The sequence below is a fragment of the Gigantopelta aegis genome, chromosome 14, assembly GCF_016097555.1.
Source record: "Gigantopelta aegis isolate Gae_Host chromosome 14, Gae_host_genome, whole genome shotgun sequence".
In the NCBI taxonomy this organism is placed as follows: Eukaryota; Metazoa; Mollusca; class Gastropoda; order Neomphalida; family Peltospiridae; genus Gigantopelta; species Gigantopelta aegis.
Window position 1 is genome coordinate 38,846,109 of NC_054712.1, and position 14,757 is coordinate 38,860,865.

At 37.0% G+C, this 14,757-nt stretch overlaps 1 protein-coding gene across 2 annotated transcripts in view; it reads left to right on the plus strand.

The window, feature by feature from the left end:
* The window catches only part of LOC121387998 (diacylglycerol O-acyltransferase 1-like), a 49,018-nt gene that overhangs the window by 14,835 nt on the left and 19,426 nt on the right, over positions 1-14,757 (plus strand). For both annotated transcript variants that reach the window (XM_041519190.1, XM_041519191.1), the window contains exons 3-4: positions 12,594-12,634; positions 13,034-13,119. In XM_041519190.1, coding sequence (XP_041375124.1) covers positions 12,594-12,634; positions 13,034-13,119 — 127 coding nt within the window. The remainder of the gene's footprint in view (positions 1-12,593; positions 12,635-13,033; positions 13,120-14,757) is intronic.

The window sequence follows — 14,757 nt, forward strand, 5'->3', positions numbered from 1 at the left end:
GAAAGTGCATATATATATATATAAAAGATCCCTTGCTGCATTAGGAAAAATGTAGCGTAGGATTTCCTCTGATGACTATACATGTCAGAATTATCAAATACATGTATGTTCGACATCCAATAGCTGATGATTAATAAATCAATGTGCTCCAGTGGTGTCGTTAAACAAAATTAACTTTCTCTCAGGAAAGATCGATGGCAGTCATGCAGACAAGTTCATGGTGGAATAACTTAATAATAAAATCTCAAAATGTTGGTTTGAGAGTAGAAATAATTACATTTCCATTATATTCATTACAACTGGTCCAGCTATAGCAACACAAGTTGGTTCATTTGTCGATGAATGAAAAAATAATGTCAGGGAATGTCAAATCTGAAGATGTCATTTTATGTCAATTGGTACTTTGTCTTACTGAGTGTAATTATCTGTAATTATCTGTAATTATCATCTAACAACCACAAAAGAATTCAAAATAAATTTGGTGCACATTTAGGGTTATTATTAGTAAATACGATTCAAATTTAATTATAAGAATTGTCTGTTATTTCCTTTATGGGTATAAACAAAATAAATCATCTACATTTTCTGAAAATGGCTTTTGCCGATTCACACAGTTTTCTGCTGATTTTTTTTTTTTTCATACCCCGATGAACATAAAAGAAATAACAGACAATTCTTAAGTAAATTAAGTGACCAACATGTACCTTTGTACTTTATGAGAGTTTTCACTTAAATACATGTATGTAAAAAGATATGTTTACTATATAAAACAGTTACATGCCCAAACAAAAATTGCAAGCTTAATAAATAGCTGGTAACAACCTTGCGGCAAGGTAGTAACTACCACGTTTCGAGCTAGTATTTGGAACCTTTTTACAACCTTGCCGCAAGCTTGCGACGAGCTTCCTGCAAGCTTATTCAGTTTAAGCTAGTATTTGGAACCTTTTTACAACCTTGCCGCAAGCTTGCGACGAGCTTCCCGCAAGCTTGTTGCAACCTTTCCGCAAGCTTGCGGGAAGCTTGTTGCAACCTTGCCGCAAGCTTGCGACGAGCTTCCCGCAAGCTTATTCAGTTTAAGCTAGTATTTGGAACCTTTTTACAACCTTGCTGCAAGCTTGCGACGAGCTTCCCGCAAGCTTGCGACGAGCTACCCGCACGCTTGCGACGAGCTTCCCGTAAGCTTGCGACGAGCTTCCCGCAAGCTTGCGACGAGCTTCCTGCAAGCTTGCAACGATCTACCTACAAGCTTGCATCAGTGGCAGCCATCTTGCATCTTGTATAATTCTTTAAAAAAACACAACAATGGTTTTAAAGTGAAAAACATGAACAGTTAAAACAAAAAAATAGGTGCTACATGTTGTCAGATACTTAGGCTACAAAATTAGTTTACCTGTCTGATAGACATGTTCCATTTATGTGGGATATAGTCTTGACAAAACTAATGTGCTAAAAAGCTCCTGGTCCTATATTCTTCTTCTTCTTCTTGTTTTAGGTTATATTCCTCCACTATCTGGAGATCCACACTGTTGTATAAAATGATTTGTTTGTTTCTTGTCTTGTTTTTTTTCTTTTTTCTCCTGTTCCACCAAGCAGGATTCAACCAAACTTGGTCCAAATGATCCTCTTATAGACGTGACCAAGTGTTGTTATTTTTCAGGCCAATAAAAATTCCAAGATGGCCGCCCTGGCCTCTGAATAACTGAGACATTTTAAACTTTTACTCAAGTTCCACCATGCACATTTTAAACCATATGTATCCTAATGATCCCCTAATGATCCTCTCATGGCCCTGACCAAGTTTGTTATTTTTTTTCGGGCAGATTTAAATCAAGATCGCTGCCCTGGCCTCTGACTGACAGAGACATTTTTTTTGCTTTTTTCAAGGTCCACCAGGCAGGTTTCAATCAAACTTAGTCCAAATGATTCTCTCATGACTTACTAAGTGTTGTTATTTTTGTGGCTGATTCAAAATCCAAGATGGCCACCCTCGCCTCTGATTGGCTCAGACATTTTCAACACATCTTCTCAAATTCCACCAGGCTAATTTCAACCAAACATGGCCCATGTCATCCTCTCATGGCCATGCATATGTTATTATTTTTGGGGCCAATTGAAAATCCAATTATTACAAGATGATTCTGTTTTTAACCATATGTATTATCATTCGTATATATGTATTAATATTAATTTGTGTTTTAATTATATTATTGTAAATACTATTTAAATATGTAACATGTATGTTTTGGTTGTTTAGCCACTGTTCCCACTGAATTTGATAAATCATATGAGAAGTTATAAATTAAAAAAAAAAATAACCATGAAAATGATTTGGACTTAGCTTTTTCTCCACAAGTGTAGACATGCTTTCACAGTTGAAGATATACATGCAGCAAGCTTACAAAAATGAAAACATGCTTGCGGGAAGCTTGCACAGTTGAAGATATGCATGCAGCAAGCTTGCAAAATGAAAACATGCTTGCGGCAAGCTTGCACAGTTGAAGATATGCTTGCAGCAAGCTAGCAAAAATGAAAACATGCTTGCGGGAAGCTTGCACAGTTGAAGATATGCATGCAGCAAGCTTGCACATGCTTTCACAAATGAAAACATGCATGCGGCAAGCTTGCAGAAATACTGACTACCTTACGTGAGCTAAATGTTAGCTTGCAAATAGCTTGCATTGCTTGTACTACCTTGTAACAACCTTGTAACTACCTTGCAACAACCTAGCCGCAAGCATGCATTTTTGTTTGGGTGTACAGTACATCATATTTTAACAAAAGCATGGGTTATTATAAAGAATCTCAACAGAGCATTTCTTGTGTGAAAAAGTACCAGTAATTTCTACAAATCCTTGAATGTTCAGATGGTAATTTGTAACAATGGACTTTAATTATTAGTAGCTCAAAAAGGTTTCTACATTTAAAAAAAAGAAGAAGATATATGCATTAATTACATGTAGCTTCAAAGATTTGATTCTGTCAGTGCATGGTCAACAGAGGAAAAAAACTTCTATTTTTACTGCAAACGTCATATCTGACAGAAGACTTAGTCATGCAGACCACTTCATTGACATTGGCCCATAACACCCCCAGTACTAGATTAATTTTTTGACCATCCCTGAATGTCAGCAAAGCAGATCTCTGGCTAAATTGATTCTGTACTTTGATGGAATCATAATTCAGCAATGACTTGGGTCTTGCCATAAGGAATGACCGACTATGCCATAAGGAATGACATCATGATTATGATCAAAGGCAAAATTAAAGATTGTTGTGTTTTTAACAACATTATTGGCTATCTGTTCTTCACAGCTTTATATTTTCATGTATTTTCTTCAACTAGCCTTCTTTCTGAGTCACTGACCCTACATTTAATTTGTATTTTTCACTGTATGTTTACTATAAGTGTTATGTAATACGTTATGCAATAAACTTGTTCTTCTTCAGAGATCAGATTTTGTTAAAATATTTTTTTATCGGTCTCAAAGCTCGAACTTAAGAATTTGTCTTCCACGGCAAATTTTAAAAGAATTGCCATGGGTGAAACAGTCCAATGACGGCAATTTTGAGCCTGCCTATGGCAATTTTTTTTTAACGTGACATTTACAGCAAATAAAGTGTACTGAGCCCTACAGTCTTAGAGAAAAGACACTACATTTTTCCATTAGCAGTGAGGAATCTGTTGTGTGCACTTTCAGACTGTTTAAGGGGACGTCTTGATCACTCTCCTGAGATTAGTTAAGGGAGAGTACTTTTAATTTAGCTCCCCTTAGCATCTGCATGTATATGGCATCAGTATGCTAATATCTTAAATGCAGGGCCATATAGCTAGGATATTTTGTTTGGGGGGCAACTGAGTAGTTAATAGTCTAAAACTCCTTAAACGGTTAAGAAAATAATTTTCTTTAAGTTTCTATAATGCTTTCCGGGCAGGCAACTGCCTCCTTGCACCCCCCCCCCCACACTAGCTACGGCCCTGAATGACTCCCCCTGATATAAGTCGGGGGAGGAATTAATCACTCCCCTCAATTATTTTCATGGTGAGGGCTGCACTTTTCCCACTGACAGAGCAGCATATTCCATGGCCTTTGATAATATGAGTCATGGGGCACTGGTTGGGACAGGAAAAAATAAATATCATTATGATGATCATGGTGCAAAGTTAAACAACACTGCTATAGCAAATAGATTAATTAATTGGCTTGTGGATGTCTAACATTTGATAGTTCAGGGAAAACCCACCATATTCTTCCATTAGCAGCAAGGGATCTTTTATATACACTTACTCACAGACAGGACAGCACATACCATGGCCTTTCATATACAATGGTTCCATGAAGGGGAATTGATCCTAATATCTTAAATGAGCAAGGAATCTTTATGTATATGCACTTTCTCACAGACAGGACAACACATACCATGGCTTTTCATATAGCAGCGAGGAGAAACTGTTTGGGTTGGGGAAAACCCAGACAGACAGTGGTTCCACCAAGGGGATTTGATCCTATGATCCAGGAACCTGAAATGAATGCTCTACTCACAAACTAGATCCCACCCCACCACAAATGAATAATATTTAATAATAAAAAACCCAACAACATTACTAGCTTTCTGCCCATCAGTTAGTCAGATTCTATGGTTAATACATTTTGGGTGATCAGCTGTATGCATGATACACCATGAGGTGAAAAGGTGAACTGGTCAATATGAAGGCTATAGGAATATATGAATAATTTATTTACAAATGCGGAAACACATGTTGACAACACCTCATCACATCGTTAATCAGTGGCTGAATTGGTACTACATATGGATCTAAAGAAGAAAGACATTATACCACTGTATTAGGTTAATTTACTTAGAAGTAGAAGCAGCAATAGATTTTTAAGAAATCAGGGGTGCAAAAATGGAAAATATTTCACTAGCCCTCTGGACCAGAACCAACAAAAATGTACTAGCTAGCCCACCAGTATTTCTACCAGTCCGCCAGCCCACAGATCAAAATATTATTATTTAACAATACTACAGTATACACTTAAAATGATAGATATAAATTTGATAAAAACATTATTAATAACACTTGGTTGGCCAAGTGAACAACATCACTTGGCAAATGAAATGAAAAAAAAAAGAAGACCCCCCCCCCCCCCCCCCCCCCCCCCCGAAACCTTGATTAACAAAACAATTAAAAAAAAAAAATATTCTGGGGATAAAAAAGGTTTACAGTTGTCCAAAAAAAGACAGATCGTCAGTCGGACTACTAGTTGTATTGTTTAAACTCGTTTGTCAGAATATATTAATAATAATATTATGCTCATTTGTTTCTCATGGAACGGCATAAGATTTTCCAATAGCAGGGAACATTTTGTTTTCAAAATATTGATCAGCAATACACATGTATTTCTAGCCAATTGTAAATTGATTAGCAACTACTGTTTAATGTTTTAAAATTGTGTAGCGATATCTGTAACTTGCGTAGTGAATTATGATGCGATACTGAACATAATGTTCCCTGCATGGGATGGGGTCAGTTCTTTAGTTCTAAACAATTTCAATACATGTGTTAGCCATAAAAGGTACAACAGTACATATAGTAGTTCTTTACAAAAACAGACATTTGAAAAAGGTTCTGGGTAACACCATGTGCAAGACCAGCTAGGTTTGAAAAATCATTTCATTTTACTTGTTGACCGGCTGTTATATCTGGGCATGGAATTTTTCTAACCATGTGTTCATACATACATGTGTCCCCTGGGCATTGCAGGTGGAGGGTGTGTGTGTGTGTGTGTGTGTGTGTGTGTTGAGGGTCAAATTGACTGCCTATTTTTCTTAAAGGCAGGTGTTTAAGCAATGTACATGTAACCACAGGCCTATAGGAAGGTGCCAAAAAGTGGGGGATGGGGGCACACACACACACACACACATATTTAAATACATGTATAAATATAAAAACCATCACTGCTACAAAGTGGGGTGGTGGCACATGCCCCCCTCTCCCTCCCCCTTCCTAAGACTGGTAACTATATGTAGTTACATGAATTCGGCCTTGGTTTTTTTCCAATCCCGTTTACAAATATGAGGTACGTTAATTATCTCTTGAAATATTAACTTATTCAGCAAAACATGATAAGCTGAGTCAACAACATTAATTTGAACAGCTCTGGTCTGTCCTATGTCACCGGTGTGTGTGTGTGTGTGATATCAACATGTTAAAATGGCTCTCCACCAGCAGACATAACTTGACCTTGACCTACATAACTAGCTGTCTGCCTGAGTTTGTTTTTAAGTTCTACTTGATGTCTACTTGTAACATATTATCTGTTGATGACCAGCAACAGGGCGGGTGATATCCATGTTCTAAACTAAACTGTGTGCAATGCATAAATACATGGGCAAACTGTCAATGGTGCATGTTTTATATGCTACATATACCATTAATTTTACAGTATTAACATGTGCACATTGGGCCACAGGAACGACATCTGGAGTTGGTTTGAGGGTGGGTGGGGGGGGGGGGCGGGCAATCTCATGTGGAGGGGGCACATCATCTAGTGGGGGGGGGGGCAAGCTAGATTCTTATCTTTATTTATATACAGTAGGACGAAAGCCAATTTTTGTCCTTGAGGCACAGCTAGGCACCCACAACCACCTTGTTTCGAAGGGCCCTGCATGGGGCCTCATTCACAAAGGTCTCTTAGGCTCTGCTAGACAACAAAGCATCCTCTTTGCAAGTCTTTTAGCATTCCACTGCGAGATCGCAAAGTTGCGAGAGTTTAGTGAATTAGGCCCCTGATTAAATGAGGATGTGTTGTTTTTCAATGATCAGCAATTGGGCAAGCTCTTCTTAATTAGCTTATGCAACACAAAAGTACATTGGCATGGTAACAGGCTAGTATTAAATAATAAAATGTTGTGCTTCCAGTTAGTCACGGGTCAGGCCACTGGCTATCCAGAGACTGGACCCGTGACAGTCATGCTCGAAGCTCTAGTGGTATATGAGCATGTTAATACATATTGGCTTCCAGTTAAATGCATACATAGTCATCTCTTTGGTTAAGGGGCAGGATCAACCTCGGTCAGTAGAGTGGGTTTTTTGAGGTGCATGCATGGGTTACAGAATTCTCATGATAGGTTTTTCACCCATATTAGCCAGTACTCCATGACGGGAATACATATATTGTATCAAAGACTATGGTATGTGAAATTCTGTCTATGGTTGATGTGCGGTCTGTTTAGGATTGATCCCCATCTGTGGATCCATTGGGCTGTTTCCTGTTCTAGCCAGTGCACCACGACTGGCGTATAAAAGGCTGTGGTATGTGCTAACAATTTTTTTTTTCTGTCTATGGAAAAGTGCTTATAAAAGATCCCTTGCTGCTAATGGTAAACTCTAGGGGCAGGGCTTCTAGAATTTTTATAAAATCCACTACCCATGGGATCAGTGATTTAAAAAACATTTACTAGCCACAATTAAAAATTCACCAGCCCTACTTTACTTTAAGTCATTCAAATTTTACTAAATAATAGTAATAATCAGAGAAGTCACCTAAACAGGGAGATGGATCTTAAAAACATGGGTGGGGAAAGGATATTCATATCTACAAAATAAGACTTAACTGCAGCATTTCAACAAAAAAATCCACTAGCCGTTGGGCATGGCAATAGTATTTATTTACTAGCCCAACATTGAATATCACTATAGCCATGCATGAGAGTGGGGCTACCATGATCTAGAAGCCCTGCTGTAGGGTTTTTCTCTAAGACTACATGTAAGAATTATAAAAAATTTAACATCCAATTAGCCAATATGATTAATAAATCAGAGTGCTCTGGTGGTGTCATAAAACAAAAACCCACATAATGTTTCTGGTCAGTGTTATCTTTACATGACTGCTGTGAACACTGACCTTGTGACCAACACTGTGTGGGTTAGTGATTAATTCAACTGCTTGAGTGGTTGTTCCCAGTAGATACTGGTATGTAACTTCAAGAGATAAACGTGACCTTGTGTGTGTGTGTGTGTGCTGGTGTCAGGCTGACCTCAGATATCATCTGTGTCTTGTACCAGCCTCGGTGGCATCGTGGTTAGGCCATCGGTCTACAGGCTGGTAGGTACTGGGTTTGGATCCCAGTCGAGGCATGGGATTTTTAATCCATATACCGACTCCAAACCCTGAGTGAGTGCTCCGCAAGGCTCAGTGGGTAGGTGTAAACAACTTACACCGACTAGTGATCCATAACTGGTTCAACAAAGGCCATGGTTTGTGCTATCCTGCCTGTGGGAAGCACAACTAAAAGATCCTTTGCTGCCTGTCATAAAAGAGTAGCCTATGTGGCGACAGCAGGTTTCCTCTAAAAAACAGTGTCAGAATGACCATATGTTTGACGTCCAATAGCCGATGATAAGATAAGAAATCAATGTGCTCTAGTAGCGTCGTTAAATAAAACAAACTTTACTTTACTTTACTGTGTCTTGTAGTTATAGGACTTCTGCTTTTTTGTGGTCACCAGGGAAAAAAATAGAAAGAAATGTTTCATTTAACGATGCACTCAACACATTTTAATAACAGTTATATGGCGTCAAACATATGGTGAAGGTACCACACAGATAATGAGAGAGGAAACCCGCTGTCGCCACTTCATGGGCTATTCTTTTCGATTAGCAGCAAGGGATCTTTTATATATAAATATGCACCATCCCACAGACATGGTAGTACATACCACGGCCTTTGATATATCAGTCGTGATGCACTGGCTGGAATGAGAAATAGCCCAATGGGCCCACCGATGGGGATCGATCCCACACTGCTAAAGTCATTTTAAAGAGCTTATATAAGTTATTAACTTATACATGTATGCATACATTTCCTTGCTTTGACTGTCATTCTGTCTGCTTCAGTTGGCACATATATGTGTTCTGTTAATTAATAGCCTAAGCAAAATATATTGCTGGTCTGGTCTTTGGTCAGCACACACATCTATTTTGACTCAGTAAGATAATGGTGTCATCTATAGATACCAAATGGAAAGCAATTAGGTTACCAAAAAAAGAGAAGTTTGGTTTGTTTGTCAGACATTTGATTTCGGTTAACAAGGACTATATGTGACCGGTGCCATGGTTGAATAAACTGAAAAGAAAACCAGGTCCTCCTGTTGTGTTGATGAGTTTATGTTCTTTGTAAATGGTAAACATTTCAGATGTGAATACTAATTAATAAAAATATGTTAATTTATAAATGTTATTATGCTATTTCTTTTAACATTAGCTAAACTTTCATTGTTGAGTATATATATACATGTATATATACATGTGTGTATGTGTGTGTGCCCCTGCCTTTTGGCACTTTCCTACGCCTGTGTGGAAGATTGAGTCACATGACTCCCTTGGTTTAAAGATAATTTTCAGGAAATGAGGAATAGCTGATTGCTCAGCTCAGTATTGACATTAATATAAATGTTTGATGATTTGAGAGCACTTTGTCAGTATAGCAAAAAAAGAAAGAAATGTTTTATTTAACGACGCACTCAACACATTTTATTTACGGTTAAGGACCACACAGATTTTGAGAGGAAACCCACTGTTGCCACTTCATGGGCTACTCTTTCTGATTAGCAGCAAGGGATCTTTTACTTGCGCTTCCCACAGACAGGATAGCACAAACCATGGCCTTTGTTGAACCAGTTATGGATCACTGGTTGGTGCAAGTGGTTTACACCTACCCATTGAGCATTGCGGAGCACTCACTCAGGGTTTGGAGTCGGTATCTGGATTAAAAATCCCATGCCTCGACTGGGATCCGAACCCAGTACCTACCAGCCTGTAGACCGATGGCCTAACCATCGACGCCACCGAGGCCGGTTGTCAGTATAGCCTAACTTCCATAGTCAGATGATCATGATTGATAATTAATCAATGGGATTTGATTTGCGTTTTTTATTGTATGACTATACATGTAGGTACCAGTATAAGATATGCATGGCTGAAGTTCCTCAATACCTGCCTGTGTATTGTATATATATATTTATATATACAGTGGTTGTTCATCACTGATGTAAAGCAGGGTTGAAAATTAACATGAAAACCATGGTCGCCAGCAGGGCCAGTTGAAGAAAAATCTTACTGGCCCTTCTCAAATTCAACTAGCCCTCCAATCATCACATTGAAATTTAACTACACAGCCAAAATCAAAACTGGAATGTTCTTTGTTGAATAATAACCAGGTGTAAGTAGTCCGTTTGCGTCAAAAGGAAACCGACGAATTGGCGTGCAACTTCATAATGAATAAAATTAAAATTCATATAGAAACAATTAAACCTATACCAACTCAAAAAACATATTTTGAAAAAGAAATCCAGTATAAATAAAAATGTTTTTTTTTTTTGTTTTTTTGTTTTTTGTTTGTTTTTTCGTTTTGTTTTTACAAATTACCATTAACTTATACAGATTAAATCTCATTTATAATACAGGGGTGAAGACAAAATGCTAGAATAGCCAAGGTTTGCTCCTTGATTTGCATTGTCTCAGAAATAATGCAGTACAAATAGATTAAAAGTAGAACTGCACGTGTTTCAGTAAACTAGTCTGGAGTGGCAGTCCTCTCTATGGCGATACAACAGGGATGAAATCGCCAGTAAAGGATTGCCTCGTGAGTGGCTGTCCTCTATATACGAGGCACTGGATTGAGATATTATAAATGCTACACTAGTCGGCTACTAATAAAATAAATATGAAAAGAAAAATAAATTTGTGAACCCCCCCAAACCCCCCCCCCCCCAAAACCCCCCTCAACATTGTACCAATTTAAAAAATGATTCACTTTGTTATCATATTACAAAACACAAAACGTACTTATTGTTTATTACAGTAATACATGTATTTAGACAGTCATGTCATCATGTAAGAGCTGTTCTTATTGCATGGAAATCGCTTAAACTTAAAATGATACAAAGACAATCACTTAACTGACCTTTGGGATAATCCCTGTAGTAATGGAAAATTTCATTGTTATTTTTATAACAGGGCAGACGCGGTGTGTTTTGTCACATTCGATTACTTTTCAGTGCATTTCTTTTTTAACTGTTACCATATATTTGCCAGACCCTTAATTTGATGGTCGCCCAACGGACTACCTTTGTAAAATTCTTAGTCGCCCGTAGCTAATAAAGGTCGCAATGGGCAACCGGGCGACTGCTAATTTTCAACCCTGGTAAAGTGGGTTATGTCTTGTCTTATTCTTTTTACGTGCCCCTATACCCCTATGGTTTTGGGCATGTCGTTCCAGGCTCGTGCCTCAGGCAGGGCCAGTAACGCGGCCCTGAATAGAAGGAAGTGTGGGTTATAGTATAACTGATGCCTATATATGGTGAAGAATTTTCTTCTTTTTTAAATTTATTTTTTCTCTGCTGATGCCATTACAAATTTATTTGCTGCAAAATTGCAAATTATGAGTGTGCAAAAATATTTCCTTTCGTGGTAGTAAATAAAAAATGTTCCCCATGTAACTGAAGCTACTAATTACGCCAGCTTCTCTATTACATGTAACTACATTTTTCCTAATGTAGCAAGGGATCTTTTATATGCAACCACAGACAGGAAAGCACATACCACAGCCTTTGGATCAGTTGCGGTGCTCTGGTTGGAACGAGAAAAAAAAACCAATCAGTTGAATGGATCCACCATGATGATTTGATCCTGCGATACAAGCACCTCAGGCGAGCACTCGACCGACTGAGCTAAATCCCGCCCTAAAAAATCAAAGCAATGAGATTAATTGATATAATATTTATGTATATAATGCTGATGGTGCTTTGATTGGCAAACATAATGTATAAAGGCTGCCATTACTTTAAATGTGGGGAAGGATGTAGCCCAGTGATAAAGTGTTCTCTTGATGCGCAGTCTGTCTAGGATCGATCCTCATCAGTGGGCGCATTGGGCTATTTCTCGATTCCAGCCAGTACACCACAACTGGTATATCAATTACAGCTGTGGTATGTGCTATCCTGTCTGGGATGATGCATATATAAAAGATCCCTTGCTACTAATGGAAAAATGGAGCAGATTTCCTCTCTAAGACTATAATATGTCACAATAATCAAATGTTTGACATCTAATAGCTGATCTCTGCTTTCTGCCACAACTGGTGTAACAAAGGTTGTGGTATGTACTATCTCATGTCATTGGGATGGTGCATATAAAAGATCCAGTGCTGCTAATTGAAAAGAGTAGCCCATGAAGTGGCAACAGCGGGTTTCCTCTCTCAATATCTATGTGGTCCTTAACCATATGTCTGACGCCATATAACGGTAAATAAAATGTATCGAGTGCGTCGTTAAATAAAACATTTCCTTCCTTTCTTTCTAATAGCTGATGATTAGTAAATCAATGTGTTCTAGTAGAGTTGTTTGACAAAACAGACTTTAACTTTTAACTTTCACTTTAAATATGGGTTACCAGCTGATCAAGATCAAGGCATACATGTACATGTAGGTGGTACTGAAGTAATTTAAAATATTTATACATTATACATAGGAATTAAAGCATACATGTAATTCCTTTTAACGACTGAAATTTATTTTTATTTTATTTTCAGATTTTGTCCAATGCAAGATTATTTCTGGAAAATATTATTAAGTAAGTAAAAGTTGGGTTATTTTTGTTTGTTTATTGTTTTCTTTTAATAGTTTACCATAAAGAAACAAAGTACTTAAAAGTTTCTTGTTTATATGTTTGCTCTAACTATTTTTATATACCCAGGCAATAAGACTAAAAATGTCTGTTTTAAGAAATATTATACTTCTTAATATTTCAACTCCATTTTTATTTAAATTACAAAAAAGTTTTGGAAAAAATTCACGTTATTCTAATTAACGTTTTAATGTAAACAAATAATTTAATATACAAAATTTCTACGGTACATGTTATATACATGTATATCAATTTTCTAAAGATTTTCAACAGTTTCTTGTGTGTGTATTAATTCAGAATATATTATTGAGATGTTTTAATTATATTGTATATTTTTGTGTTGAGGTATGGCATTCTGATAGACCCGTCCATATGGATGAACATGTACCTCAAAGACCCGGAGAGTTGGCCCAACATTCTGCTTCTCCTCTGTAAGTATTCTTGTCTTATTACAGTTACATAGAGGATACTCCCCGAGTGTCTTGTGATATCATAATTTATCAGCAAGAGTTGATAAACGTATGAACTCTGAGGCTTGCCAAGAATTTTTATACTTTTATCAACAAGTGCTGATAAATAATGATATTACAAGACACGAGGGGAGGTATTTTTTTTATCATCCATTATCATTCTTTTTATTTGCGACAGTTGTAAACAATGTCGGTAATGTGGGTTGAATATCACTATTTTTGGCAGAAGTAGACTTTTTAACTAGCAGAACGACAGTGGCGTGACGTCACTAATGATAGATTTAGTGCTGAAACATACACAGTGACGTAACAAAAAGAAGCAATATCTCCTAGAGAATATCGCAGGTGATATAGCAAATTATAGTGCCAGCGAAATGCCTTTTGTGGATGATAAAAAGGCTTATTAGTCTCCTACTGCTCTAACTGGAGGGGATAACAGGTTTTGTCCTTCTGTCTGTCTGTCTGTCCCATATATAGTTTTACAGGCTTTTTTTTCGCAGTGCCTCAAGATATAGAGCTAAAAAAAATTATATAGCTTTATCATATAATATTTTACATTTTCAGTGCAATCAAAGTATGTGATATTTTTAAGATCACATACTTTAAGAATTTGATGACTTTGCAAATTCGATGTAAATTAATCAAGGTCACGGCACTAGGTTTATTGACATTTAAGCAAACGTACTTGGGTGACACTCCATAATTGACGTATGCATTCATAGTCATCGAATAAAAACATTTCAATGGCAATTTGACACTGAAAGCTGTCCAGCATTCAGAAAACAAAAAAACGTTAAGCCCTAGTTTGTTTTGATGTAAGGACATCCAAAATGACATCATTCGAGTTTGACGTCATTTCCATTCAAAAATACACCGCACCACATATTCTTACGTCATTTGAATATCTAGTAATGGCGGACTGGAATTAAAGTTGCGCGTACAGTTTACAAAAACATGTTGTATTACGCTTGAGATTATATGATAAAAAGATTATTACCCTCGTGTATTTCGGTATGGTCAGTGTCATATATTAGGAGTAAAAATAATGTATTATGCTCACTAGGGGCTCGCATAATACAATTTGTATTCCTAATATATGATATTGACAATACCGAAAAACACTCTGGTAATAACCTCTCTTTATCACATACTGTTACAGATCAAGATTGACATTGATATTGATTGACCCATTTGTGACAGAGTTATACCCCTTGAACTTCGAGATCTATATGAAAATTAATTTTTTGCACTTTTCTTTTTGTTTCCACCACAATGCCTTGAGATATTGAGCTGAAATTTGTGTATAGCTTTATTATGTACTGTTACATATCAAGTTTGAATTCCATGGTAATTTACCCTTTTTTCACAGAGTACATGTACTTTCGATATCTGTTATCCCTTGCAATGTTACAGTGTTAAAATTTTCATCATAATGGAACTAAACATAATATTCAGTGTTAAAGGATAAACAAAATTCATCAAAATAGAATAAAACATGATATTAATTACAGTGTTAAAATGTAAAATATTTCACCATGAAAGCGGTTGTCGATGCCCCAGGAGGGACAATGAGCATAAGTAAATAAATGTTAAAAATTT